Raw genomic sequence first — 27417 nt, forward strand, 5'->3', positions numbered from 1 at the left:
TTGGTCCATCCCCCCAACAGGTGGCGCTGCAGCTTCATATAAATGCACTCTGGAAGAGATGGACGAGCACAGCAAACAAGTGTACATGTGAGATAAAGTGGCGTTGTGTTGTTCGAAAGTGTAAAGGTAAGCTGCAGAATACGTGGGATGATATGTACGGTGCTACTTTGCGCTTAAAAATTAGCGTCCAGGTTGCATTTAAAGAACGTATTGGGGCTGAAGAGCTCACAAGCTAACCGGTTAGCTCCAGCAGCTAACCAAGCTAACGTTGATTAAACTTTGCTTTGACTAAACTGGAGGACAGTAAACGGGATTAGAGGCAGAACGCAATTCGCGGTACGCCTTGCATTTAAAAGTGATAGACATTTGAAGAACTGAATTTATCGATGTTTATTTCAGCTGAAGCTACGTCGCAGAGGGAAGCTAGCAAAAGTTGTGTTAACAAACGGTATAGTAACAGCTGGCTGCTTACCTGATCGAGAGGTGTTTGCTCTTTGTAACAACTAACAATAGCTGTTTTTTGCTTTGCAGTGATCTTATAACTCTAGCCTATCCTTACAAACCAGTGTCAGCTAAGTTGACCGATGTTACGCTAAATTCGCCCTTGTTTTGTCCCCCAATTTCCCCAATAATCCTAATCCTGTTTTAGGACCCGAAAGGACACGTGCAAATATATAATGGCAGGATTACCATCAAGAGCTGCAGCTACTAACTATACATGAGTCACGTTTCATTTCTTTTTATTTTGTAGGAAAATGGGAGCAAATGTTTACTGTAACATGTATTGCTTGGAAGACGCCATCTGGTCTGACCACCTTTATTCTTAAGTAAATTCGGAACTCTCTTAGTCAGGCTTTGTTGTCATTTCTGTAAATATTCTTCAGACATAGTTTTGTTCTTGAAGGACATTCAAAGCTCGTATTTGGATTTTGGCTGCGTGGTGTTCAAGTCTGTCAAGATAATCCCACACTGCTTCAATGTTAAGGACAAAACATGACTACTAGTTTTCCATTGTTTTGTTTTTGTTTTGTTTTTTTCTAACCACGTATGTTTTTATTGCACTGTCAGTGTGTTTCAGATGATTGTCATATTGAAAAATGAAGCCGTTGCTAAAAAGATCCTTTTTAGATGGCATTGAATGGTAGATCAAAATCTTTTGAAAATGAGTAAATTGCAGCTAATGTCTAAATTAAAACTTTGTATTACCTTAAAGATTGGACAACATATGGCTCAAGAGCGCTTAAAATTTACTGCAAAGTCTGGCTTCTTGGAATAAAAAAATAACCAAACATGATTAACTTGGCCATTGATTTTCTGGATTTTGCATGTTGATGGGCAGAGATTGATGGTGTGAGGATTATCTGTCTGCTTTAAGACAGTAAAAACCTAGACATAGATCTGTTTATGAAGGGTATTTATAAAATAACCTGTCTTTGCTGGTTTTGTTCCAAAGATGCGCGTTGTCTGTCTAAATTGCAACAGCTGGGTTCACTGATGCAGGAAAGGTAGGTCATCTCCTTTGTTTTTGGTGTTGTTGTTTTTTTGTTTTTTGTTTTTTTTTTTTGTTTGTTTGTTTGTTTGTTTTTTTCCCCCAATTTATTTTAACAGACAAGCTGAATAAAACTTGCAGATCGTCTCACTCACTGCTTCTACTGTGTTTTTGGCTCTAGGTTTGAACTTCAGACTGATTAGGATCATTACAAGTCAGCATGTCTCATCGAGGACCTTTAACCGCTGTCGTAACGGCAGTACTAGGGGCAACCTTGGGAGGGCTGCTCATATGGCGGGTGTATCGAACAAAAAGGAAAAGGTTACCTTCCATCCAGAAGGTCGCAGAGTCCTTGCACAATCTTGAGGAAAAGTCCACAGAGGTCACAGCTGTGGAGTGTACATGCATACAGCCGCCACATGTTGTGAAGGATGAATTTCAGACTGTACAGTGCCAGACCACACTTCCTGCCCGGATCCTGTCTTCTGATCACCTGCTGGGAATCAAACCAGTGATTGTGACCTCTGAAGAAGAGTGGCAGCAGTTGTGGCCAATAATGCAAAAAGAACTGTCAGTCTTCCCTGTGCTGGGATTTGACTGTGAATGGGTAAAGACCTCCGCCGTAAGAAATACCTTTTGCATGTTTTTCCATTGTTTTTATTTATTTTTTTAAAAAAGGAGAAAAATCCACCTAAATGTAGAAGAATAATTGGCCATGGGGTTCAGGGTTCAGGTTGTGAGGAATTCCTACTTTTTCCCTAAAAGCTGACAACAAGATAAGATAACTCTGTCATTGCACAGTCATACATAATACAATGACATTGGAAAACTGCCCTACGTTGGCACTACATATAACACGATACGACACATCACAACGCAACACAACACAGTATATTAACTTAGTAATAAAAAAGTGTATTAGTATTGCACACTGTTATTATTGCACATTAGACATGAGTCTATTTGTTCGGGTCCTCAGCAGCCTGAACCTCCTGCCAGACGGCAGCAGCTTAAACACCCGGTGTCCTGGGTGTGTGCAGTCCCGTAGGATGCTGCGTCCCCTCTTAAGACAGCGAGTGCTGTACAGGTCCTTCAGGGAGGGAAGAGGATTTTTTTATTTATTTATTTTTTGGGCCATATTGATGACCCTCTGGAGTGCCTTTCTATGTGCTGTGGTGCAGCTGGAGAACCACACACCGATGCAATATGTCAGCACACTTTCAATGGAGCAGTGGTAGAAGACTCCTTCAGGTCCATTTTTCTGAGGATTCTCAGAAAGTGGAGACGCTGTTGGGCCTTCTTTAAAACCGCAGGGATGTAGAGCTCCATTGGAGGTCTGTGTCTGTGCACAAGCCTTTTAGGATGTTGCTGTAGGCTTTATCCAGTGTGTTGTTTTTTTTGTTTTTTTTTTTCTCCCCTCGTTGCACATTTAATATGTTGTTCAAATCTGGGGAATACTGACTAAATCAGCATGGTTGAAGTCCCCAGCTATAATGTGCACTGCATTTGGATGGGAATTCTGATTGCTCCTCCATGGCCGAGTTAGCATTAGCATCGGGTGGTACATACACGGCCGTTACCATGACAACAGTAAACTCGCGAGGTATGTAGACGGGTCTGCACTTCAGTCAAATATTCCAAATCTGGGGGACAACGGCTGTGTACAGTTTTTGTTTTTGCACCAGCTGTCATTGGTGTAGATGCATAAATCCCCTCCTTTGTTCTTGCCAACAACCAAACACCTTGAGCTTTACAAAACATTAATGACATTACACAATTGTGGTGGATTTCTTCCCTTTTAAGCATCATCCATTATCATCACCTCACACAACTGTCTCTGTGTTTTCTGACCCAGCTGCTGTTGTTTGGATACAGGTGTCTGCTAAAGGCAAAGCCGCTGTGGTCTCCTTGCTACAGATGGCCTCGTACTCGGGTCTGTGCATCCTGGTGAGGCTGTTACCGTTTCGCAGCAGTCAGCAGCCTTTCCCGCACACATTAATGGAAGTTCTCAGAAACCCACACATTCTTAAAGTGGGAGTTGGTTGCTACGAAGATGGCAAGCGACTGACACGTGACTACGGTTTGTCGCTGACGTGTACGGTTGACCTGCGTCACCTTGCCTTGCGACAAAAGTAAAAAATAATTCTGCTCTTGCTTATAATCGAAACTATTTGTGTCAATTGCAAATACACACTTTTTCTTTTTTTTTTCTTTTTTCTTTTCCCTTCTCCCTTTTAGGCAAACTTCAGTAAGTAACGGACTCAGTTTGAAGTCACTGGCAGCAGATGTGTTGAAAATCTCTCTAGACAAATCTCCAGAGGTGCGTTGCAGTGATTGGGAAGCAGATCAGTTGACAAAGGAGCAGGTGGGGATCTTACTGTATTGTAAATACTATACTTGTACAGACAAGACGCTGGTTTCTTCTGCCATGCCAAACTAATCGAACAAAAACATGTATTGTCAAAATAATTTTCTTTACCCCTTCGCTCGCTCCAGATGACTTATGCTGCTAGAGATGCCCAGGTTTCCATTGCTCTCTTCCTCCATCTCCTTGGCCTTCAGTCTGAAGCCAGTCCCGCCTCTTCCAGTGGGAGCTCTTACTCTGAGCTGGCCTCCCGCTGCCAGGGTCTGGTCGATGTGCCGTTCAAGGGCCAAGGAGATGGAGATGACAGGGCAGGTGATGGAGACAGGAAGAGGAGGGCCAGGTCGTTAGGCTATGAAAACCCAGAGTCTGGAGATCAGCAAGTCTCAGACCCTCGAAAGAATCACAAGAGGAAATCGCTGGGTGCCGGGTATTCCGCCAGGTGAGTGTTATTAATGACAAAGAAGCTCATTCTTAGATGAGGATGAGCAGTTGTTTGTTTTCCGCTGTTACTGTACAGTGAGTTTGGGGCATCGTTTGCACAGGAAAATATGAATGTAAACTGCTTTATACTGTGTCTCTCTGCCTGTTCCAGGAAATCTCCCCTCTATGATAACTGTTTCCTCCATGCACCAGATGGCCAACCCCTGTGTACCTGTGACAAGAAAAAAGCCAAATGGTACCTTGATAAAGGAATAGGAGGTATGCTGGATAAAACCCTCTTTATTGCCTTTCAGCTGTCCTAAGTACAACCTAAATGTTTTTCCCTTTCATGTCGAGTCTCACTCCTTCCAGCAGCTGCACAGATCTCTCTTTATTTTCTTGGCTCTCAGTGACTCTCTTTAAACAGCCAGACTTGACGTGCGTTGCTGCACCTGCAACAGCTCCTTAGAATATCCTGTTTTACTTTCCTGTCTTTCTAATTTCATTTTTTAAATTATTGTTGCTTTACATTTAGTTGGTTATTTATTGGTTCTGATGCTTATTCTAAGTATGAATGTTTGCAATTAGATGCTTAAATATTAATCAGGTTGCTGTAGACCACATCCTAGGGTTTCTGAGGTGTTTAGATTTACCCAGTAAGTTCTCGTGTTATACCTGGTGCACAGTGTCACGCTTGTCGGCAGCATTTCAAATAGGATTTGACTATGGAAAAACTCTTAAATGAATATACAGTATTTGTGATTTTGTTTTTTGTATATACTAAAGGACTTGCTATGAGAAGGCAATGGTCAGGAGCATCCTTCCTTACAAAAAGCATGCTCTTAGTCATTACTTCACAGCAACATGAAGCCTGCTTTGATTTCAAACGTGCAATCCAGGGCATAGGTCAAGGGTCTTTTGTTTGTTTGTTTTTTTTTTTCTTTGAAAGTGATAACTCAAAGAGGAAGTCAACGACGTGTGTTTACTGGAAGGCTCTGGAGTAGCACTAGTGGCCACCAGTATAAAGTGTATAGATTTGTGCATTTTAAAAAAGTGTATTAGTATTAATAGTGTGAACTATACAATGTGTGTGTGTGTTTTTTGTTTTGTTGCTTTTTCTTCTCAAACTCTGTAAATACTGTCATGCATTTGCATCCCTGTGAGGTTCAAAGAATAGCCTGAAAACCCGATGCTCTTCTGTTTGTGATGCAGTGCTCGAGAGTGAAGAGCCTTTTATTGTGAGGCTGCTGTTTGAGCCGTCGGGACGTCCTGACTCGCAGCAGGATTACTACCTGACTGCCAAGGAGAATCTCTGTGTGGTCTGTGGAAAAGCAGATTCTTACATCAGGTTTGACACACTTATTCGCTTTGAAGTTGATTTATATTGAAGGTTTACTTAGAACTTGTTCTGCTTGTCTGATCTCAAGCACAGAACCAATAAAACAAACAAATTTGCTTGACAAATGGCAGTTTGTTCTGAACTTCAGAAGATCATTTGTGTTGTTTAAGTATAAATGTCTTATTTTGTGGTGCCACCAAATCACTGCAGACGTGATTAACATGCATCTTTGTTTGATCCTTAAGGAAAAATATTGTGCCGCATGAGTACAGACGGCATTTTCCCACAGAGATGAAGGACCACAACTCCCATGACATCCTGCTGCTGTGCACCAGCTGCCACGCTGCCTCCAATGTACACGACAGCTTCCTGAAACAGCAGCTGGCTGAAGAGTTTTCTGCCCCTCAGGGCTGCGAGGAGGGAGTTCGGATCTTTGAGGACTCTGATCGACGGAAAGTACGCTCGGCGGCTCGGGCTCTGCTCACTGCCGGGGAAGGACTCCCCAAACAACGGCGAGAGGAGCTGCAGGCTTTAATCAAGAGTTTCCTGAATTTGAATGACGAAGAGGGGGCGATGGAGGAAGCGCTGCAGCAAGCGGCCAATTTGGAGACTAAGTGAGTTTAAACTGATACGTGATCACACGTCAGTTATGGTTGTCTTAATGATACCTTAAATTATTTTAATACTTTAGCGTTTAGGTTTTAAGTAAATCTGAGCACTGCTGATGTAACCAAGCAGTGACTGCAAAAAAACCATGAGCTACATCTCAGACTCTACAGAGTTGGCATGTTGAATGTTAAAGCTGTGACAGGACAATTAAAAAAGAACAAGTATGGCTTGTTTGGAAGGACAGTCGGGAGCAAGTCTCTTCTCACTAACAAAAACGTGGCCGCATGGTTTGGGTTTGCAAAGTTGCATCTGAAAAAGCTACAAGACAAAGAGTGTGCTTTGAATAGATGAGACTAAAGTGGGAGATGTTTGTCCATAATCGATGGACAATATCAACACAAATACCTTGTACAAACTATGAAGCGCAGTCGTGGAGGGGTGATGATTTGGGCTTGTTTTGCAGACCCAACACCTGAGGATTTTACAGTCGCTGAGTCAACCATGAACTTCTCTGTATACCAAATAACATCAGATGTGAGGCCATCTGTCCAATAACTAAAGCTAGGCTGAAACGGTGTCATGCAACAGGACAACAAGCCCAGAGATTTTTAAGTGGTCAAATAACAGAAAAATGCACAGATGTAAGACGAATAAGGAATTTATTTATACTTTTTGTGAACCACTTGTGCAAAGATGTGTACTTGCCAATCACAGGCACAGTGAAACATAAGTGTACAGTCACATTTAACTTCACTTAGTTCCCAGTTTAAATATGCTAAGAAGCATTCATAATTTAACAGCCCACTCAGTGAACCAAATTATTGGTTGAGTCCTAATCATCACTGTACGTTTAAACAGCTGCATGTAGTGTATCATGATCATTTTTGCTAGTATGCGCTCTCTCTGACCGCTCCTCTCTCCTCTGAAGGATTTTAAACGAGGCGTACGTGCCTCACGGTCTGAAGGTGGTGCAAGCGCACGCTGAGCAAGGCCTGCGGGGACTGATGGTCCTGGAGCGTCGCTGGAGGTTGCATTTCCTCACCACCATGCAGCCTCGCCACCTCCCTCCTCTGTGGTCCATCAATCACAATCACAGCAAGTTACTTCGCAAATACGGAGAGGACCTGCCCATTAAACTCAACTGACTTTCCATCTCCAAGAAGGGCACGACTGACCTCGCACCTGGATAGGAAACCTGGATTTTACTCTTTTACTTTGAAACTCAACAGCCACTCCATCAGTTTCTCCAACCTGCTTTTACTTTTTTTTTTTTTTTTTCCAGCTTTTTTTTTTTTAGTGAGCACGTGAACGCACTAATTGAGCAGCAGGGATGGAAATGTTATAGTATGTGGCTGCTGTCAGGACCCCACTGGGCAAAGAACATTGATGCCAAATTCCAGTAAGAGTAACTGACCCTACCTGTGGAGAGAAATCTAGGTAAAACACTAACCTTACAATGTCGTGGACACGTTGTTCGCATGTGGACTTTTTTTATTTAAACAAAACAAAAACAAAAAACCAAACAATCATAAATCTTGAACAGATTTTTAGAAAAGGCTGCTGCCTGCTACTTTATTCTTGACCTCCAGCTCCACCCCCTGTGGGTCAGCAGCTTATTATGAATGATTTGCTTTGCAGAGAGATGGTTGTTTTTAAATTATTTGGCTCTCCGTCCAGTTTAAGTTTTCATTCTGTTGTCTGGTTTAGGTCAATAGATGATAACTGAATTTCCCTGGGAATGCCATGAAGATAAAATCCATCTTTGCTCAATTTCCTTTTTTTCAAAGATGAGTTAGTCAAGGTGTTTCTGGGCTTGAATGTATTGCGTCTGTGGTTTTGTACACTTATCGCAGCAGGGGAGACAAAATGTAAGTACAGTTGGCGGCTTTCACTTGGTCATTTATTTAAACTCCTGCTTATGTCGTGGTGCCGATTCTCCGGACGGCTGGGACCTCTCCATGGCGTGTGTGAACGTGCCTCTTAACCCCTAAACCTAACTGGAGACTGTGTCGGGACATGAGCTCGTTTCAGTTTAACAGCGACGTCGTTTCACAGATTCCAAACTGCACAGTAAAGAAAAGCTGCCAACTTGGACGTGATGAAGATAAATTACAAGATTTAACCCTCTGCAAAGCTTTAGAGTATAAGAAATTTACCTTATGGAAGCAGCTGCATTATATTTATTCATGTTTTCCTGTGAATGATACAGTAAATAAGTGATGTTTATTAATCTTATGAGTTATTGAACACACCTATACCCTCCATCCACTCCCCACCCCCCCGAAACAAGACACAGCCACATTCATTTGTTTATTTCTTACAAAATCACAGTTTAATAAATAGTCTGTAAAAATGAGTACAAAAGTGGTTTTCTTAACATTTCATATATGAATCACTCGTGACTTTCAGGTCAAAGGAGTCTTTAAGTGGATTTTCTTTTTCTACAATCTAGTTTTGCTGAATTAAGGCCTCTTGATTTTGGCATCAGAAACAATCTGTCAGTCAAATGTTTTGTATCTGAAGTTGAATTAGTTATGAGCTCCCCTGGTTTCACAGTTCAGTCAGGAAAATTAAATAAAACACATTTACAAATAAATAAAATGGCTCAACATGCAGAATCCCTTTATCCTAAGACGCTGACAAACTAAGCATATTTCTAAAGGTCAGTGTTTGACACTGCAACAATAACAATGGCACATGATGCTGCTTCATCCAAGGGGTTTCCATCAAAGTTGACTTTTCATTTCTTGGGTGCCCTTGATTTATTAACATGGACTGACTTTGGGGAATTATTTCTTTTTTTTTTTTTTTCTTGAAGTAAATTTTGGTGGAATTACCCTTTGAAGAAGTCTAGCGGTGATAAAGAGTGCAATCCTGTGTTATGAAAAACACTCTGACATCTTTACTGCATTACAGTGAAAACCTCTGAGGGTGGAAACACACCTGAAGATTCAGTTTAAGTTATTAGAAAGCCTTTGCTTTTAATTGGGGGGTATTCTATTTAATGAATTTTGGGAACTACTTTGAAAGGTGACCGCTAACTTGGCTTTAGCAGCACTGGTAGGCATTTACCTTTGGACATAACCAGGCTAGCTGTTTCTGCTATGGACAGGCCTCATGCTAGGTTAGCATACATAGACTGTATATAAAAGAAGGCTGTAGTTTCAGGCTCACTGCAGAAGCACCTTAAACCTGCATTTTCATTTTTTTTTTCAGTGGCCTGCAGGGGGCGACTCTTGTGCTTGTGAAAAAGGTCTGCTTGTACAGAAGTCAATTGGAAAAGTGTAGAAGCTTCTTTCTGCCACTGAAAATTTGAGGTTATCCTAACTTCAGTGTCAAAAGACATTTGAGGCAATAATCTGAAATTTTGACTTTTTTTTTTTTTTTTTTTTCTCCCCTTGACTTAGAAAATGGTCCTCAGCCTCCTTGATTTCTGCCTCCAGTAAACACTTTCCTGATGAATTTATGGGCTTAACTTTAGGTAATCATCCCAATTAGCAATCATAGGGTGCCAAATCAGTCCCTATCTTATATTTCACAGTGAGATCTGTCCCATGTTGTGGTACCTGGGTTAAAAATAACAAAACAAAAACACTGAGCTAGAGGCTTAAGAAAATAAGGCTTCACAAACAGTGCATGTGTCAAATTGCCCATGTCCGTCCTTTATATACAGTCTATGTTGGCAAGCATATACATGGTTTCACTTCTAACCTTTTGCAGGAAACTTTAAAAGTTTAGAGTCCTTAGTGAATCCTCTTGTGTGTGTCCACTTGTAATCCCGCAGAGTTTCAACACTAAATTACTGCATATTTAACTCCTTTTGTTCACTGCGACAAAAGACAATTTTTTTTACAGATATAAAAAAAAAAAAAACAAAAACAAACAAACAATACATTTCAAGAAATGAGTTTCAGATTTAGCCCCAAATCTCTGGATTTTTTTTTTTTTTTTCTTTGAAGGGACAAGTTATTTTCACTTTCAGAACACCAGATGTTATTCAAAAGTATTCAAAAACACCACATTAATAAGCTTTTTCTCCAATTCAGGTACACTGAAATTAAAATAAGGCATTTTCTCAACAATTCCAATTTGCAAGTCAAACCTTGATCCCTTACGGGTTTGCAAAAGCAAAATTTTAAAACAAATTTTCAGGTAATATCACAAAAGGAGACTATTTGCCGCTTGTACGTTTCGACCTTCTAGGCAAAAATCCACAAGGAACATCTTGCACGCGTTTCACAAGGGAGAGAGTCGTACAGCTGTTACAAATGACCCCAAAATGACCAGAATTCACACCTTCACACAGACCAATAAGATTGTCACATTAACATAAGATGTCGCAAAAATCATATATTGCTCCACAACGGCTGCGGTAAAATAAAGCTCCAGCTTTAGGACAGCGGGCTAGAAACAAAGAACTCTAAAGAGATGAGAAGCGGATGGTTCCTCTAGTTTTTGGTCAAAGGCTGTTTGACGATGCAGAGAGGCTCAATATCTGTACAGTTTGTCTGTTTTGGTGGGGTTTTTTCCCCCTAAAATGGACATTTTCATGGTCACGTTTGCAGTTAAGTACCCTCAAAGCCCTTAAAACATGTTAGAAACACAATTTCTAAACTACACGGGCTTTGATAATGGCATAAGCATCTTAGTCAATGATAAATAATCTTCGTTCTCATCCAATGACACCGATAAGCAAAACAGGCAAAGATCTGTCATCTCCTCCTCTTCACTGCACCACCACTGCTCCCAACAACCCCAACTTATTATTGCTTGCATGTTAATACATACAGTATGGGAAACCATTATCGTTTCTGAAAACGCACAGAAAACTAGAGATTTTTCACAGTTAAGACTCTAGCACAAGTGACAGCAAGGGTCCAAAAAAATGAAAAATAAGAAAGCATGACTGCCTAATATGTATTTTAACCTCCCTCGGGTTATTTCTGCTATAACAAGGACGCACTCCAGTTTGTGGGAAGAGACACAACACGGACGTTTGCTGGTGTATTCAGGATGTAGCACAAATTCTTTGGAGTTTCATTCATTAAGCCAAGATGATGGAGCCTGCGGGAATTGTATATATTTTTTTGTAGTTTTTTTTTTTTGTACTGTCCCATAGCAGGATGCAATGTCTTCTCTCTCACTCTCACAAACACACACGCACTTATCTGATCCACGCAAACCAATCCAAAGGAAAACACGCACGCACATCTTCGCTGCGCAAAACACAATTGGCACAGATTATCAAAATAAATACCCTGGAAGCTTGGCACTATGCAAAAGAAAACTTCACATTTTCGAAAGAAATCTTATAAAAAACTATTGAATAATCTCAGTCTACTCCACGTTTTCGTTTGCCTCACTATTACTTATATACTATATGCTGATGAAGGTTACACCAGTGTCGTAAACCTCTGAATGACTCAACTACCACTGAAACAATATAGCTCCTATTCAAATAGATTTTTTTTTCCACAAACGTACATCAAAATGAAGTATCTAACATCTATCGGACTATAGATAGTGCTGTTGTCTGGTATGCATCTGCTTATAGTGCCTCTTAACTTTTTTCTCCTCGCTTTTTCTGTAAAATCTGAAACCCTTCTGGGAACAGGTAAGAAGTCTTGTACACCTTCCTTTGTTTTACTTCAACTTCGATGTTTTAGGATCTGTGTGGATGCCTGTCTATGCAGATTACCTCACAGGTGTCCCTCCAGGATGCTGGTGACAGCCTGGTCCAATGACGGGCCTGACGTGGCCCTTGTCGGGGCTGCAGAGGGGCCCTGCAGGCGCTGAAGCTCCAGTATGCTGTCGATGGCACTCTGTAGATGTTCACTGAGCATGTTGTCCTCTTGGAAAGGCGGAGGCGGCGGGCTGAACCGCTGCTCGGCCCGAGGGGACGCATCCACCCTGAAACATTTCAGTTTTGGAGCGCTGACGTCTCTGGGAGGCAACTCAAAGCGCACATCCTGCGGCTCTGGCATAGAAAGAGGATTTGGGACTTTTTTTACGGACGTGGGTGCTGTCTGTGAGACTTGCTCAGCAGTGTTACTGAGCGGAGCTCCGTTGGTCATCTCCTCGTCATGCTCAGGACGCTTGGGTTCTCTGTTGGGTGCCTGAGAGTGGCGTTCGTTCACAGTCCCGCCACCGTTGGTCAGCTGCCCCGTGTGGTCCCTTTTGAGTCCCGGGTCGTAGGCCGAGTTGTGGATCACCTTACGAGAGCCTGACTCCTGCTTGATGGTGAGTCTGAGAGCCCCCCGCGAGCTGGAGCGGTAGGTCTTCAGTCCCGGAGGCCTGTCGGACAGTCTGGTCCAGGCTGGGGGAGAAGAGGGGCTGCCAGAGGAGTGGGCATGAGGGGAAGACGCTGACGTAGCCAAAGCTGTCATAAAGGACTCTGGAAAAAGGAAAGTGGAGCTGATTGAACAATATTATCCAGTTTGTCTGGTTTAATTCTACATAGACATGCTGTGAAGATGAAGAATTTTCAGGCATAAAAGTCTAAAGGATCAGATCATAGAGAATAAAAAAATTATCCAAACAAATTTCTCTAATTATGCACAAAGCTGTGCTTTTAGTTGCCTTCACCCCCAAAACATAACGTTTTAATCCAGCTATAGAACTGCCAGATTAAAATGCAGCAGTGCGCCTGAAGAGAGCACATGCAAACAGACATGAAACGAATAGTTTGATGTCTTAGATTTCGTAACAGCTTTCAACAACCTCCTGCCCCTTTTCCAAATGTTTAATTAACATAACTGTTTTTCACCATCATGCTGAGTCTCTCTCAGCACACCCTGCTCCACATTTACACCATTTAATTACTTAACACCTGGGAGCTGCTCTGGAGCAAATATGCAGGTTAAAAGCAGTGCTAATAAGTTTGTTTCACTAATTCATTTTTTCCCTGCCGGTTCAGGTTTACTTCAGCACTGGCATCTGCATTTTGGCAAACACCCACCCACACATAGCAAACCTCTTTTTAATAATAGTAACAATAATAGGCGGCGGTACTTCTTTAATCCTGCTGTGACACTGACCCGGGTCTCTGCGGGCTCGCCGTCTGTCCTCCGCTAGAGCGTATCGCTCGGCCTGGAGGAAGAGACGCTCCAGCATTACCATCTCTGCTGAGGGACTCTCCTGCTGTGGAGACAAGTTCAAATCCCCTTAAACACAGACCCAAACAGTACTGAGAAGATGATTATAGAGAATCAACATCTGAAACTAAGCAAACTGAGTCACTCAACATCCAGACATTGTTTTGGTTTTGAAGCAATACCGCCCCAGAGGAGGTGTCTCACCTGGGCTTCTCTAACTAATAGCTGCCTGTATTTGTTGACCATGTCCTTGGTGCGTTTCAGCAGGAAACCGGACACAGTGTCGAACTCCTGGTCCACTGTGAAGAGGAACATCATTAATAACTCATATGATAAAATAATTACATCCTATTGAGTTATAAAGTAGTTTGGCACTTGTTCTTCCAGATACATTTATGTGTAGGATATGGTTAGGTCAGTAATCAGTCAGCGATCAAGCTAACCTAAATTGAAGTCATCCTGAGTGGGCAGGTGACCAGCGCAGGTGTGGTATGGCAGCAGGTGTCTAACAGCGTCCTTCAGTGTGGAGAAGGCTGGGCCAGTGAGCGGAGCCTGCACTGCTCCATGGTCCAAACAAAGCTGCTGCTGGAACCTGAAGGGTTTAATAAAAACTCTGCGTTAACTTAAACCTACAGTAGTTTATTACAGCACAAAAGAAGTAGGACAAGACACAAAACACAGGTGGAACCATCTAATAGCGTGGGTTTGTTTTTTTTGTTTTGTTTTGTTTTGTTACATTTATCAGCTTCAAGAGCCATGAAAAGTACCAGTTTACAGGAATCTTCATGTTTTATGTTTCATGTTGTGTGGTTTTGGGGCTCAGCTGCAGGAGGAAAGGTGGGGCAGAGCGATTCAGGGAGCAGTGCCAAGTGAGGTGACTGGCACACCTGTTGCACATTTTGCCAATTAACCTCTACCTTTTTATACAGTAGGTGCAGGGCTGACAAGACACACACATATATATGCACCGCAGACATGGGGAGCTGCTGCCAGGCTGTGAACTCTTCAGGGGAGAGACTTTGGGTTATTATGTAGAATCTGAATCCGCTTCACCCACTGGGCAAGCTTTCTGAAGCGTGCAGTATTGAGTTTATGCCGTGTGTGTGCAGTGATGCAAGTAAAGTCTGATGTTTGCTGGTGTGTGTTGTCTATACTGAGGCGAACACACAGGTAGCACAGACAACTGGTAGAATAAAATGTAAACTGTCTCACTTTTAAGTAAAAGCTGCTTATCAAACCTATTTTTTTCAAACCAGATGCTGATAGATGCACTCGGGGCGACTTTAGGTTCAGTATCTTACCCGGGGATACTTCAACATGCAGACTAGTGGAGCTAGGGATTTAAACACGGACCTTCCAAATAGCAGACAACCCGCTTTGGGCCCACAACCGCCCCCCCTCCAGTTTGAATGCAGCTTTTATCAATACACCATTTGGATTCCTCCATCAGCTGAGATACTGGTGTAGATAACTCGTAATTGTCATGTAATCTTATTAAACTCCTCACTTCATATTTAAAGTAGATAAATCAATAACTGAATTTAAAGTGATTTTAAATCAAATTATACAATGTTTTAAAATATGAGGCCTCACACTTCAGTTGGTGTGTACCAATGTAAGATAGCATACTCATCCAATACTCCAAAACCTCATCATCAACAACAAGAGAAGCGACAGAAGTTTCTCTTTGCGTTAACTTCCCATCTTTCCTGTCAATAGCAGAAAATGCTTGTAGAATCACTATTTACTGCACTCTGTTTTCACAATAAGAGTCCAACAAACAAGAAAAAAAAATGCTTCTAAGGAATTATGTACAATCATTATTCTAATGCAGAGGTGTCCAACTCCAGGCCTCAAGGGCCGGTGTCCTGCAGGTTTTAGATGTGTCCTTGATCCAACACAGCTGATTTAAATGGCTAAATTACTTCCTCAGTATGCCCTGAAGTTCTCCAGAGGCCTGGTAATGAACTAATTATGTGATTCAGGTGTGCTGACACAGGGTGAGATCTAAAACCTGCAGGACACAGACCCTCGAGGCCTGGAGTTGGACACCCCTGTTCTAATGATACATGGCCAAAAGTGCATACATCATAATACACACAACATTCATACGTCTGCAATAATTTCCCACTGCATTATATTTTCAACATTTTGCATTTCAGACAGTTTCCTGTTATTCACCAGGAAAAAAATCTGGAAGACACAACAGCGTCTTACATGACGACTTTCAGCAGTACAGAAATGTTCTTAGTTTCTCTTACCTGTGCCTGCGCATTGCTGGTGTGAGCCTCTCCTCTCTCTGCAGCTCCAGAGGACCTGCCAGCTGGCAGACGCACAACATTTTGGACGAGTTAAAAACGACAGACGCGGGTGCATTTTGAAGTCAGTCGTTACACATTTGCAGTATTAAACAAATAATAATTTCAAAGCTTGCCATCTTTTATTCTTTCATTTCAGTACAGAGGAAAAATTATGTATAGTAATTATGAGTAGATTACAGATTTTAATAGCACCAAACCTACTAAACACAATATTATCACAAGAAAGAACATCATGAAATGATGAAGGAGCTGGTCAGAACTTGTTTTAGAAACATACCAAGAAATTAATACACTGACAAAATAATTATAATATTAATTGATAATAACAATTACTTCTTTTTTTTTAAATTAAATAATAAATCAGACTTCAAGTAATTGGATATTAGCTTTCGCTCACCTTGGTGCTCGTCTGCTGACTTGTCTGGATGGGAGCGCACTCCATGGGAGCAGGGGGCCCCTGGACCCCCTGGGCTGCAGGAGAGGGTGGATGGACATCGAGAGTAAATGCCTTACTCTCCACGGCCAAGGCAGCTGTTGGCTCTGATAGAGGACAGAATTACAAGGATGACAGAAACGGTGGCAGCAATCATAATAATGAATTAACTGGAAATGAAAGATAATAAAAGCGATAGCAATAGTGGGGGCAATAAAAAAAAAAAAAAAAAGCTAATTAAGAATCATATTATTTATCAACTAGCAGATAACTCACTGTTTTGTGTGTGCTGTTGGACAGCAGAGTCGTCTCCTGCTTTGGAGAGAACTGCAGATGCAGCTGTGGGATTAGGCTGCTGCTGAGGCACCGAGACACTGACAGGCAGAGGGGATTGACTGCTGTGGATTGAAGTATGGTTTGAAGGCTGAGGCTGCGAAACAGATAGTTGGGGCTGTGAAACTGAGGCCTGAGCCTGGGGCAGAGGCTTGGAAACAGATGACTGGATCTGCAACTGGTTGTGGGCAAACAAGGCCTGCGATACCTGTAGCTGATGAGGGACTTCGTACTGAACCAGGGGTTCACTGTGTGGCTGGGAAGCTGTAGTCTGGGGGACTGAATTCTCAGGTCCTGGCAGAGCAATCTGAGGGCCGGTTGGAGGGGAAAAAGTTCTTGCTGCTGGTCTTCCAGTGTCCTGAATCTGAGAGGGGGAGCAGATCAGTGGCGTGTTCTCAGGGTCCGAGTGAAGCGGAGAAACCTCAGCACACTGGTCTGACATCACTGTGCAGGTGTCCTGACCGGAGACTGCATGGGTCTGAGGTTGGGACTCTCTGTCACTGGTGACTGGTGAGGCGAGCGACTCCATTGGCACCACCGGCAGCGCTCCAACCAACAATTCAGAAGTGATCGGGGGACTAAGTGCTTGCTGTGGTAGAAAGAATCAGAAAAAACCAGACAAATTAGATCGTTTTATATTATCTTCACCACTGCATCTTTATTGCCTCTATTGTTTTAAGGCAACTTGACATTACAGATCTATACCAGAAGCTCTGCACACATTTTATTTTCATTTATTTAACTTCACTTTTGGCAAGATCGAAAGGGAATGTTTACAAGATGGTAAAGAGACCTGATGTGATGTCTGTTTAGGAGATGGTGGCACTGAGAAAATGCCAGGAGACTGAGCTGCAGGCCGAAGAGTTGAAGACTCCAAGTTCTCTAAGGTATGAATATTTACAGTTCTTTATAGTTCTTCCTCTGCATCACCAGTGAACGTAACAAACAACAAGCATGCTATATTGCGAGTTCTTTTTGTAATTTGAATCCTATAGTGTTTATGGCCACAATTATGCTAGAAAAGAGGGGTGACTTAGGGGGTCTAGTCCCTCCTTAAAGCAGCAAACTCAAAAATCTAACATTTGACTTTGCACATCTTTAAAAAGGTCGTCTAACTTCTTGGGGGTGGCTGTAGCTCAGGATGTAGAGCAGGTCACCTACTGATCCGAAGGTTGGTGATTCGATCCCCGGCTCCTCCAGTCTGCATGCCAAGTATCCTTGGGCAAGATACCCAAGTTGCTCACCGATGCATCCATCAGTGTGTGAATGTTGTTAGAAAAGCACTCAGTTTAGAGTCGGTGCTTGGGAGAATGGGTGTGATTGGGTGAATATGGCACATTGTACACAGCGCTTTGAGGACTCCGGGAGAGTAGAAAAGCACTATATAGGAATCAATCCATTTACTTCTCTCTGTATCGCCTATCTAAGTTCTTCCAGTTTGCCTGAGCCTTAAACTTCATGCAAATCCTTGTTTTTGGTGAGCCTGCTTCCACAGGAAACAGAGGCAAGTCTATCAAATAGCAGCAGCTATTTGAAACATAATCACATACTTGCACCCAGGGCGTGTTATTATAACATAAATTGTTTCTATCAGTGAAACTCCTTTTTTAATACACCATCATTTTGTCCTTTTCTGTAAAGTTTCTGTACTGTAAAGTTAGACCTTAAATTACATTCTACCGTTTAGCTGCCTGTTGCTTATATTTTTACATCCACTTCACTGATGAGAATCGGCACTTTCTTGCTGTCATGTAAATGTAAAATTCGCAGGGGGTTGCTCGAGCTCTGACCTGTTGCAGATGTTGCATAAAGGCCTGGTTCTGACTCATCGAGTGGGTCACCTCCTCTACCACTTGGGTCATATCTGATGGGGGCAACAAGAGTTTGGGCATCTCTGCAGGGTCGGGGGCCAGAGGTGCTTCGGGGGGTGGCTGTAGGACTGTAACCACAGGGGGAGAGGAGGACTGCAGCCCTGCAGAAGTGGTGGGCTGTACAGAGACGTGCTGGAGAGTGTGTCCATAGGGCTGCAGAAGGAGACGTTAGAGTCAGATAAAACTGGGTTGTGTAATTGAGCACAATGACCATCAAGTCTTTATATCAAAGTTATATTATTATTGTGTGGTAATTAAGTTCAGGAACAGATAAAAAAAAGTAAATGTAGCCGTGTAGACTTGGTGTGTTTATGGAGGGAATATTTTCTGAATCTCTGTGGGCAAAATGGGATTTTAGGCATTTTGAGGAATCTCGTGTGTTACTACAGTAAGAAATCAGACAGTTCAAAGTTGTTACTTTATGTTAAAGCAGCTACTCAGTTTTACTTTGTAAGTATCTACACCAAAAGCTCCTTCATGCAGATCATGTGCCTCTACACTCCAGTTACAGCTCACCTGTTGTAGCTGGTGAAAAGTCTCCTCAGAGCTGGTCCTCTCTTCTTGAATAGTTCTCTCTGGCAGCAGGACCACCGAGGCCTGCTGGAGGTTTAGCTGTCCTTCTGTCACTCCTCTCGGAGGAGCTGGGCCCTGGGCAGCAAAAGGCATCCCCTGAACCATTGAGGGGCCATTAACAATTGAGATAGAAGTAAGATCTGGGGGAAGCACCCCTGAACTGTTGATCAAGGTAATGTGGTTTCCAAGAGCAGGACTGTGGACCAGGGTGGCACGTTGCCCCTGCCCTCCTGGAGCATAGGTTCCAGCCAGCTGTGCTGGCATCTGGAAGACAGTAGCAGGTGCTGACTGTAGCTGCAAAGGTCCTGAAAGCACAGTGGCCTGGCGGAGCGCTAGCTGCCCAGCTGCGGTGGTGAACACAGGGCTGAAATTCAGCTGTCTTTGGGGCACAGTTAAGATCTGAGAGCCATCTACAAGCTGCCCAGTGGAGGGGGTCATGCTGTGAACCGATGAGCCTTGGTGACTGGGTGTCAGCAGCGGTCGTGCTGCACTGACAGACTGGGAGATTGTAACAGGAGACTGGCCCGGAAGAAGGAACTGGTTTTGGCCTTGGAATAGTCCCTGAGGCTGCAGCACAAAGGAGCCACCCTGATTGACCAGCTGCAGGCTGACTGGTTTGGGGAGCTGCTGGGTGGGCTGCGGTGGCGGAGCGACAGTCTTTTGGCCCGCTGCTTGAGACAATAGAATGTTTGGTGAGGCAGTCCCAGGGACGAATGTAAGACCAGGAGTGGGCTTCTGCCCAGAGGGCTTGGGGCTAATTTGAACCAGTCTGGGCTGAATGCTGATGGGCAACTTGGGCTGTATAGGATGAGGTGCGCGCTGCAGGACGATGCTCGGTGCTGCTGCTGCTGCTGCTCTCAGGGTTGGAGTTATAAGAGGTCGACTGGCAACGCTCGGCACAGCCTTGTGGATGATCATACTTGAGCCCTGGGCAGGACTTAGAGAAAAGGAGGTCTCTGGAGAAGGAGCAGGAAATACATTTCCAGGTAGTAGCCCCATCAGCTGAGGAGGGGCGGCAGGCTTTAAAGAAGGACATCCAGGCCCGACAGCCAGTAGGGAGGGCTGGGGAGGCTCCACTGCTGCCTGGGTGTCTCTGGGCAATGCCGTGGTCACGGGCAAGGTCACAGATTTAGGAATGAATGGAGCGGTGGGTGGAGAAAGGAGAGGGGCCGGTGAGTACAGGGACAGGCTGTCCCCTGATTGTGCCAGACCTGCTTCCAGAGCCATGGTCTGCTCAGTGATCTCAGCCTCCTGTAGGCTCTGCTGGAGGATATCACATGCCACCTCCGCCTCCTCCTCTTCCTCCACTTCTCTCTTCTCTGCCTCACAAGCTGCCTCCACAGGTGGCTCACCCTGCACCACCTGTGGGTCTTCTCCACCCTCTGGAGATGACAGGAGGGCCTCTTCCAAGAAGGACAGATCCACACATCCAGGCGGAGGCGTGTCTGGGGAGTCCCTGCCATCTCCCAGCAGAGAGACAGGACTCTGGGGGAAGAAGCAGTGGGAGGTAAACAGAAAGGTGCAGACAACAGAGAGAAGAAGCTGAGTGAAAATAGGGGAGAACTGTGTGATTAGCACAAGTTAACAGGAAGCTTTTTCAAGCACAGAAGGGGAGAAAAACATAATTCTCCTGAGGGAAAATGCTGTTTGTTGTGACGCTACTGGCTGTGGATCCAGACACTCACCGGGGCATCTGTGAAGAGGGAGGGCTCCCCAGAGGAGGAGTTAATGAGCAGGTCTTCAGTCTGCAGCTGGTGGAATAAAATCTGCCAATTTTAAGTCGGGCTCACGCAAACGTGCTGAGAAATTCACGCAGTACTACATAACGAGTCCCTTTCACACTCTCTGCGCTCCTCCAGACATCTCTCAGTACCATGTGCCCAGAAATATTTCCAACTCAAATCCATCATTAGCACTATTGATTTTTTTCCCCCATTTGAGTCCCTTTATTTAAGTATTTGTTACCTCATTGGTCCCATGAAGGAAGTCGTTCAGGGCTTGGGGGTCACTACAAAGGCAAAGAACAAAAAAATCAGTTAATAACCTTAATTTATTATAATCTATGTACTTTAAATATCTTTGAGACTGTTTTTTTGTTGTTGTTTTTTACCTGCTGTACGATTACAGATCAGAAACTCACCACAAAACATCAAGTAGACAAGTCCCATCTTCATCCTCCATGTCAACTGAAAGGAAGAGGAGGAAACAGTGAACATTTTGAAACTTGATGCAAGCTGCTTGGTTTTAAGGACAGCCCAGCCGGTTAAGTGGCTAAATCTGCTTTTGAACGAGAGATAGTTTGGGTGGACAACATTTGCTGAAACTGACTCAGTAGATGGAGCCGGTGACTGGATACGGGGACAGTAAAACAGTAATTAGTTTATTTGTCCATCACCCACACTTATTTTAATCATCATTCTACTTTTTTTTAGCCTGGAAAAATTATAATTAACAAATTAATGACAAAATCAAAAACTGTAGAAATGAAATGAGGCCACACACTCTTACAATCTATAAAATATGCCAAAAAAACTTGGCTTTGTTACACATAGTTCAGACCATGGCAATTCCTGGTTTTGCGTCTTCCTGCAGAACCAGAGATTAGCTTGTTCAACAATCTGCCTAATAGGTTTTACCCAGGACTTGAACATTGGCTTCTCCTCTGGTAAAAACATTTTCTTTTGCGAATTTAAGCTTCTGCTCTTTGTAAACTAAACTTCTAAGAACCTCTCTACTACAAACAATATTCCTGCTCTCAGTTTGCAAACCCAACCAAGTAAAGTTGCTTCATATTCCCATGTGCATTATTTATCTGAATTTAAAGATATTTTAAATCATTTTGTTAACGCTTGCTTCGGTATTGTTCTCCATACTGTGCGAAAGTCTCAAGCCACCCCTCATTTCTTCATATTTTAAGAGGAAAATTCGAATTAGGTGCAGTGAATTATTGAAATGTGGAAATATGTCACTATTTAGTATAATCACCTTTATCTTTCAATACTCTGAGGCAAGCTTTCTCTAAGCAGTCTTCAGAAATAGTCCTCGGGGCTTCTTGCAGGACATTCAGAGATCTTCTTTGGATGTCGGTTCCCTTTTGTCCCATTCTCTGTCCCACACTGCTTCAGTATCTGGGCTCTAGGGAAGTCAGTCCATCGCTGTGTTTTTTTTTCCTATCCAGATATGCTTCTGCTGGATTGTCACTGTGTGTTTGTGTTTCCAGAAGCTGGAAACTGATGGTGCTTTTGACAAGATCTCCAACACCACTGGCTGAAAGGCAGCCCCAAACCATGGAGAGCCTCCACACTGTTTTAAAGATGTATCTCTGTCCTGATTTCCTCTGTACATTTTTGTTTTTTACTCCAATTCCTGTGTAATTTGGCATTATTCAGTATTACATCCCTGTTTCCCTTTCTCTGAGACCATTTCTGGTAAGGTTTCAGTGAACAATAGATGGATCAACTGAAGGGATGCATCTCTCAGGTCCTAAATCAGGTATTTGCTAAAATTGTTCCTACTCTTAAGCAACTTCATGGACTGTTTGTGTGCTGTAGATTGTCTTTTAGGTCTGCCATTTCTTCCTTTTTCCTCCACTTGTTCAGTTTCCTCCAATTTTTTTTAAGAACACTCTGCACAGCATGCTGAGGTTTGCCAGGTTTTCAGTTTTATGCCTGTCAATTTGTGTTATCCTTGATTTTATTTTTTATAGATTCAAATAAAGAAACAAATGACATCTGGTTTTTGTGACAGGCTGCTATCCAAAGACCTTCAGAAAGCCTGAAGAACTACTGCTCAACACCACTTAAAAAATAATAATTTAATAACTCTTTATAAATGTAAACGGTGTTTTGTGTGTGTGCCTTTTTCAATATTGCAATGCAAGAGCTCACACAATAATCAGAAAATATAAAGTAATGTTCGTGGCTATTAGTTCAATTAACAAATATTTCTTTTTATAAATTTGAAGGAGTAAAAGTGTCACATGTTTCACAGGGAAATGTGAAAAAACTGAATCCAGAAATCTATCTTGATCTCAAAACGAGAATTATTGGGCCATTTTATAGTCCTGATGTAAAACATGAGCACTGGATGTATCTCACCCATATACCATATATACAGTGGGGCAAAAAAGTATTTAGTCAGCCACCGATTGTGCAAGTTCCCCCACCTAAAATGATGACAGAGGTCAGTAATTTGCACCAGAGGTACACTCCAACTGTGAGAGACAGAATGTGAAAAAAAAATCCATGAATCCACATGGTAGGATTTGTAAAGAATTTATTCGTAAATCAGGGTGGAAAATAAGTATTTGGTCACCTCAAACAAGGAAAATCTCTGGCTCTCACAGACCTGTAACGTCTTCTGTAAGAAGCTTTTCTGTCCCCCACTCGTTACCTGTATGAATGGCACCTGTTTGAACTCATCATCTGTATAAAAGACACCTGTCCACAGCCTCAAACAGTCAGACTCCAAACTCCGCCATGGCCAAGACCAAAGAGCTTTCGAAGGACACCAGGAAAAGTATTGTAGACCTGCACCAGACTGGGAAGAGTGAATCTACAATAGGCAAGCAGCTTGGTGTGAAAAAATCAACTGTGGGAGCAATCATCAGAAAATGGAAGACATACAAGACCACTGATAATCTCCCTCGATCTGGGGCTCCACGCAAGATCTCATCCCGTGGGGTCAAAATGATCATGAGAACGGTGAGCAAAGATCCCAGAACCACACGGGGGGACCTGGTGAATGACCTGCAGAGAGCTGGGACCAAAGTAACAAAGGTCACCATCAGTAACACACTACAACGGCAGGGAATCAAATCCCGCAGTGCCAGACGTGTTCCGCTGCTGAAGCCAGTGCATGTCCAGGCCCGTCTGAAGTTTGCCAGAGAGCACATGGATGATACAGCAGAGGATTGGGAGAATGTCATGTGGTCAGATGAAACCAAAGTAGAACTTTTTGGTATAAACCCAACTCATCGTGTTTGGAGGAAGAAGAATACTGAGTTGCATCCCAAGAACACCATACCTACTGTGAAGCATGGGGGTGGAAACATCATGCTATGGGGCTGTTTTTCTGCCAAGGGGACAGGACGACTGATCCGTGTTAAGGACAGAATGAATGGGGCCATGTATCGTGAGATTTTGAGCCAAAACCTCCTTCCATCAGTGAGAACTTTGAAGTTGAAACAAGGCTGGGTCTTCCAACATGACAATGATCCAAAACACACCGCCCGGGCAACAAAGGAGTGGCTCCGTAAGAAGCATTTGAAAGTCCTGGAGTGGCCTAGCCAGTCTCCAGACCTCAACCCCATAGAAAATCTGTGGCGGGAGTTGAAAGTCCGTGTTGCTCGGCGACGGCCCCAAAACATCACTGCTCTCGAGAAGATCTGCATGGAGGAATGGGCCAAAATACCAGCTACTGTGTGTGCAAACCTGGTAAAGACCTATAGTAAACGTTTGACCTCTGTTATTGCAAACAAAGGTTATGTTACAAAGTATTGAGTTGTATTTTTGTTATTGACCAAATACTTATTTTCCACCCTGATTTACGAATAAATTCTTTACAAATCCTACCATGTGGATTCATGGATTTTTTTTTCACATTCTGTCTCTCATAGTTGAAGTGTACCTCTGGTGCAAATTACTGACCTCTGTCATCATTTTAGGTGGGGGAACTTGCACAATCGGTGGCTGACTAAATACTTTTTTGCCCCACTGTAAGAGGAACCTACTTCATATGTGAGAGGCCCCATACAGAGCGGTCGAGCTGAGTTCTGGTGGTGGCCTCATGGGAAGTCGTGGTCGGGCATCAGTGTCTGGAGGCGGGTGGATGCCAGGCCGAGGCGGCGGGACGGAGACGAGACCTCCCTCTGCTGGGGCATCGCTGCGTCTCACGGTGCGGGTAGCCGGTGAAGATGCTGTACGCAAGGAGGGGAGGGGGGGCACAAACAGACCACCACATGCTGTCAGGTCACTTGAGGTTATCAGCAGCCAAAACACATTCTCATCTGAACGCTGAGACATAAGATCAATATATGATTCATCAGTTTCTTCTCAGCTGTGGGCAGTGCTGGTGTGATTTTTGTAGCAGACACCTGGGAGACTGGACCAAATCTGCACTAACAATAGTGTAATACACACATATATATTTTACTATCGATTATGCCCGAGGCTGATGAGGAAAATGGAAGCTATTGTTGTGGCGCTCACAGACGTGAGAGGCAGATCTGAGCGCCTCAGCTGTAAATAGACGGCTCCCCCTGCGCCTTGGATGTGACTTGTCCTCTCCTCATGGCTGAAAAGGGAAGCAATGTGGAAAAGCTCGGCGCAGAGCAAGCCAATTATAACATTACTCACTGCCTTGCGCTCAATTTCCCGGGGAGGTCCCTCAAAAAGACAAGACAAGCCTCCCTCTCCGATTCCGCTGACATATTTTTGTTTACAACAAGAGACAACCGCATTAACACCCTCAAGGTACCGCATCGCCCAATGAAATCCAGGCAAACGACACTCATCTAAAGCTGCAGCGGCAAGTGCCATGCTATTCTCTTGGATTCTGTGATGCATTTATAGGTTACGTAAGGTGAATGTGTGTTCATGTGAAATTAATGTCCCAAACGATGCTGGATGCAGAGCCGCTGGTTTCCCCTTACGGTATATATTTTTTTAATTTATTTTTAGAAAAATATATATATAATTTTTCCTCTCTCCCCCCACCCCCTGAGTGGGACCACGGCAGCTGACGCCTGCTGTAAATCATATCGCGGTAACAAAAGATGCCGTGTGTTAAAATATCATCTCCGCGCAGCCAGCCTCGAGCGATCCCCTTATGGTTGTGCCATTAGAGTTAATTCCGCAATTCAAAAAAAACAACCAAGAGAGGGAAAAAAACTCACCCCTTCTTTGTGGTTTATTGTCCTGTCAAGCGGGCCTCTGCGCCATCGATTCTCACTCAGTGGTCTTTTCAGATGCTAAAAGGAGGAGAGGGGGTGGCGGTGGATGGGGTAGGGTAGGGTGGGATGGAGGTGGGAAGGAGGAGGGGTGCGGATGGGGGGTACCGGGGTGGGTGTGAGAAACAGACTGGGAGAGCCGATCACAGCACAAAGGTGGAGAGGAGGAAAATACAGCTGAGAGGAGACAAGTATCCAGATTCAGCGGCGCGACTGCGGGAGGAGGCTGACCGCGCTGTGCGCTCCGCCAGGCGGCAGACGCTTCAGATGTGTCTGCGCTTCACCGCGGAGCTCCCTCATCCCGATTACTGAGGCTTTTCTTGCATTATATGCATCTTTTAGTCACTCGCTTCTGATATTTGTAATACATTTGTAGGTCACAATTGTAAAGAAAAAGAAAATCAATGTTTGGACATGCCATGTGCTACCTAAAGGAGGAAGACATAACTACGGGAAAGTAAAGCAAGCTGCATTCGTGTAGGACTTTATGGTGTTAAGGAAGAAGAAAGTACAACAAGTGCTAACAGAAGATGAGAAAACATTAGCAAATAATGCTTATAAATAAAATGACTGAGGAAATAGTTTTTCGTTTTTTAAAACTATTTCTGCTGCAAAGAGGGTTGCTTAATCACGCACTGTTCAAGAGATCAAGAGAGGAGAAAGTGGAAAAAATGAGGGGAAAAAAGAGAAAGGAAATTAAAGAAGGTGGAAAAAGATTGAATGTAGGCCACATATAACCAGAAATAAGAAAGAAAAAAAAGAAGTCTGCTTAAGTATGATCCATGGAAAAACACACACATACACAAAGAGTTATTTGTCTGTGAAATGAGGGATAACTCCAAAGCAAACTAACATAATTAGTCACAGTTTTCAAAAGTTATGCACTAAACTGCCAAAGGAGAATGAGTGTAAGGGGAAAAAATATCAGTGAAGAAGGAAGCTTTTTCTTCGAAACCGTATCCCCATTTATTCTGAAAGGATACCAAACTGTTTACCACTGGACCGAGTCATTAAGGAGCTAATTACAGAGTGCAGCAAGAGTCTGTTTAACTTAAGTCTACGAGATGGTAGCGATACCTGCTGTGATGTATAGCTTGTAGACGGTGCTGACAAAAAAGATAAGAGGGCAGAGGTGAAGGTGCTTAAAATTTTCATTTGGAGTGAACAGAATGGGCAAGATTAGAAATGAGTACATCAGACGGACAGCTCAGGCTGAGAAGTAGGAGACAAAGTTAGACAGACAATACTGGACATAGGATGTTGAAGGTGGATGTCAGGCAGGAGAAAAAGCAGAAGACCACAGAGAAGATTCACAGATGTAGTGGAGGAGGACATGGAGAGGGTTGGTGTGACTGAAGAGGATGCTGGATAATGTGAGATGGAGGCTCTATTAAGGCTGAAAAATAACTCCAAGCTATTCATTAATTCAGTCCCTGCATCTAGTTGGGCCAAGTCTCACCTCTAATAATAATAACAAAGAAAAAAAAATCATGTAAATCAGTCCGTACTTTTTGAAACCCCCTTTTTTAAACACAGAGCTTATTTGCTTTTGTATTGTTGAGCCAAAACTGGAAGCCTCACAACGTGCAGGACTGAAAGGCAAATTATCATTCTCAGCAGC

The 27417-nt window shown here is 43.3% G+C and overlaps 2 protein-coding genes across 5 annotated transcripts; one reads left to right on the forward strand and one right to left on the reverse strand.

Annotated features, from left to right (window-relative positions):
- On the forward strand, positions 1–8578 carry exd2 (exonuclease 3'-5' domain containing 2). 2 transcript variants are annotated; one of them, XM_082516913.1, is made up of 10 exons: positions 1–126; positions 1454–1505; positions 1671–2111; positions 3365–3621; positions 3728–3854; positions 3986–4293; positions 4447–4553; positions 5487–5622; positions 5859–6227; positions 7151–8578. In XM_082516913.1, the coding sequence occupies exons 3-10, from the start codon at positions 1710–1712 to the stop codon at positions 7365–7367; spliced, it is 1923 nt and encodes a 640-aa protein (XP_082373039.1). In that variant the 5' UTR covers positions 1–126; positions 1454–1505; positions 1671–1709; the 3' UTR covers positions 7368–8578. The 2 variants fall into 2 exon arrangements, with proteins under 2 accessions (XP_082373039.1, XP_082373040.1); XM_082516914.1 differs by having other exon boundaries at positions 1671–2096.
- Positions 7431–25812, reverse strand: LOC309695910 (BRD4-interacting chromatin-remodeling complex-associated protein). Of its 3 annotated transcripts, XM_082516912.1 has the most exons (15): positions 25743–25812; positions 24579–24764; positions 20988–21033; positions 20813–20855; positions 20533–20598; positions 18791–20332; positions 18194–18427; positions 16612–16992; positions 16347–16500; positions 16035–16177; positions 15578–15639; positions 13760–13908; positions 13521–13615; positions 13260–13362; positions 7431–12616 (listed from the first exon to the last, which is right to left on the reverse strand). In XM_082516912.1, exons 3-15 carry the CDS (start codon positions 21026–21028, stop codon positions 11922–11924), a joined length of 3708 nt encoding a protein of 1235 aa, XP_082373038.1. In that variant the 5' UTR covers positions 21029–21033; positions 24579–24764; positions 25743–25812; the 3' UTR covers positions 7431–11921. The 3 variants fall into 3 exon arrangements, with proteins under 3 accessions (XP_082373038.1, XP_082373036.1, XP_082373037.1); XM_082516910.1 differs by having other exon boundaries at positions 16347–16992; XM_082516911.1 differs by lacking the exons at positions 24579–24764; positions 25743–25812 and having other exon boundaries at positions 16347–16992; positions 20988–22085.
- Positions 25813–27417: the final 1605 nt, after the last annotated feature.

Source organism: Aulonocara stuartgranti, assembly GCF_965226115.1.
Source record: "Aulonocara stuartgranti genome assembly, chromosome: 19".
NCBI classification, from domain to species: Eukaryota; Metazoa; Chordata; class Actinopteri; order Cichliformes; family Cichlidae; genus Aulonocara; species Aulonocara stuartgranti.

What these genes read in the sequence shown, in the direction of transcription:
- exd2 (XM_082516913.1), top strand. Translation starts at nt 1,710, where the DNA reads ATGTCTCATCGAGGACCTTTAACCGCTGTCGTAACGGCAGTACTAGGG. An exon ending in AATGGGTAAAGACCTCCGCC is followed by an intron (nt 2,112 to 3,364) that starts GTAAGAAATACC and finishes GTTTGGATACAG; the next exon opens with GTGTCTGCTAAAGGCAAAGC. An exon ending in GCGGCCAATTTGGAGACTAA is followed by an intron (nt 6,228 to 7,150) that starts GTGAGTTTAAAC and finishes TCTCCTCTGAAG; the next exon opens with GATTTTAAACGAGGCGTACG.
- LOC309695910 (XM_082516910.1), bottom strand. Translation starts at nt 21,028, where the DNA reads ATGGAGGATGAAGATGGGACTTGTCTACTTGATGTTTTGTG. An exon ending in CCAACAGCACACACAAAACA is followed by an intron (nt 16,178 to 16,346) that starts GTGAGTTATCTG and finishes GTCCTCTATCAG; the next exon opens with AGCCAACAGCTGCCTTGGCC. An exon ending in TATTAGTTAGAGAAGCCCAG is followed by an intron (nt 13,363 to 13,520) that starts GTGAGACACCTC and finishes TTGTCTCCACAG; the next exon opens with CAGGAGAGTCCCTCAGCAGA.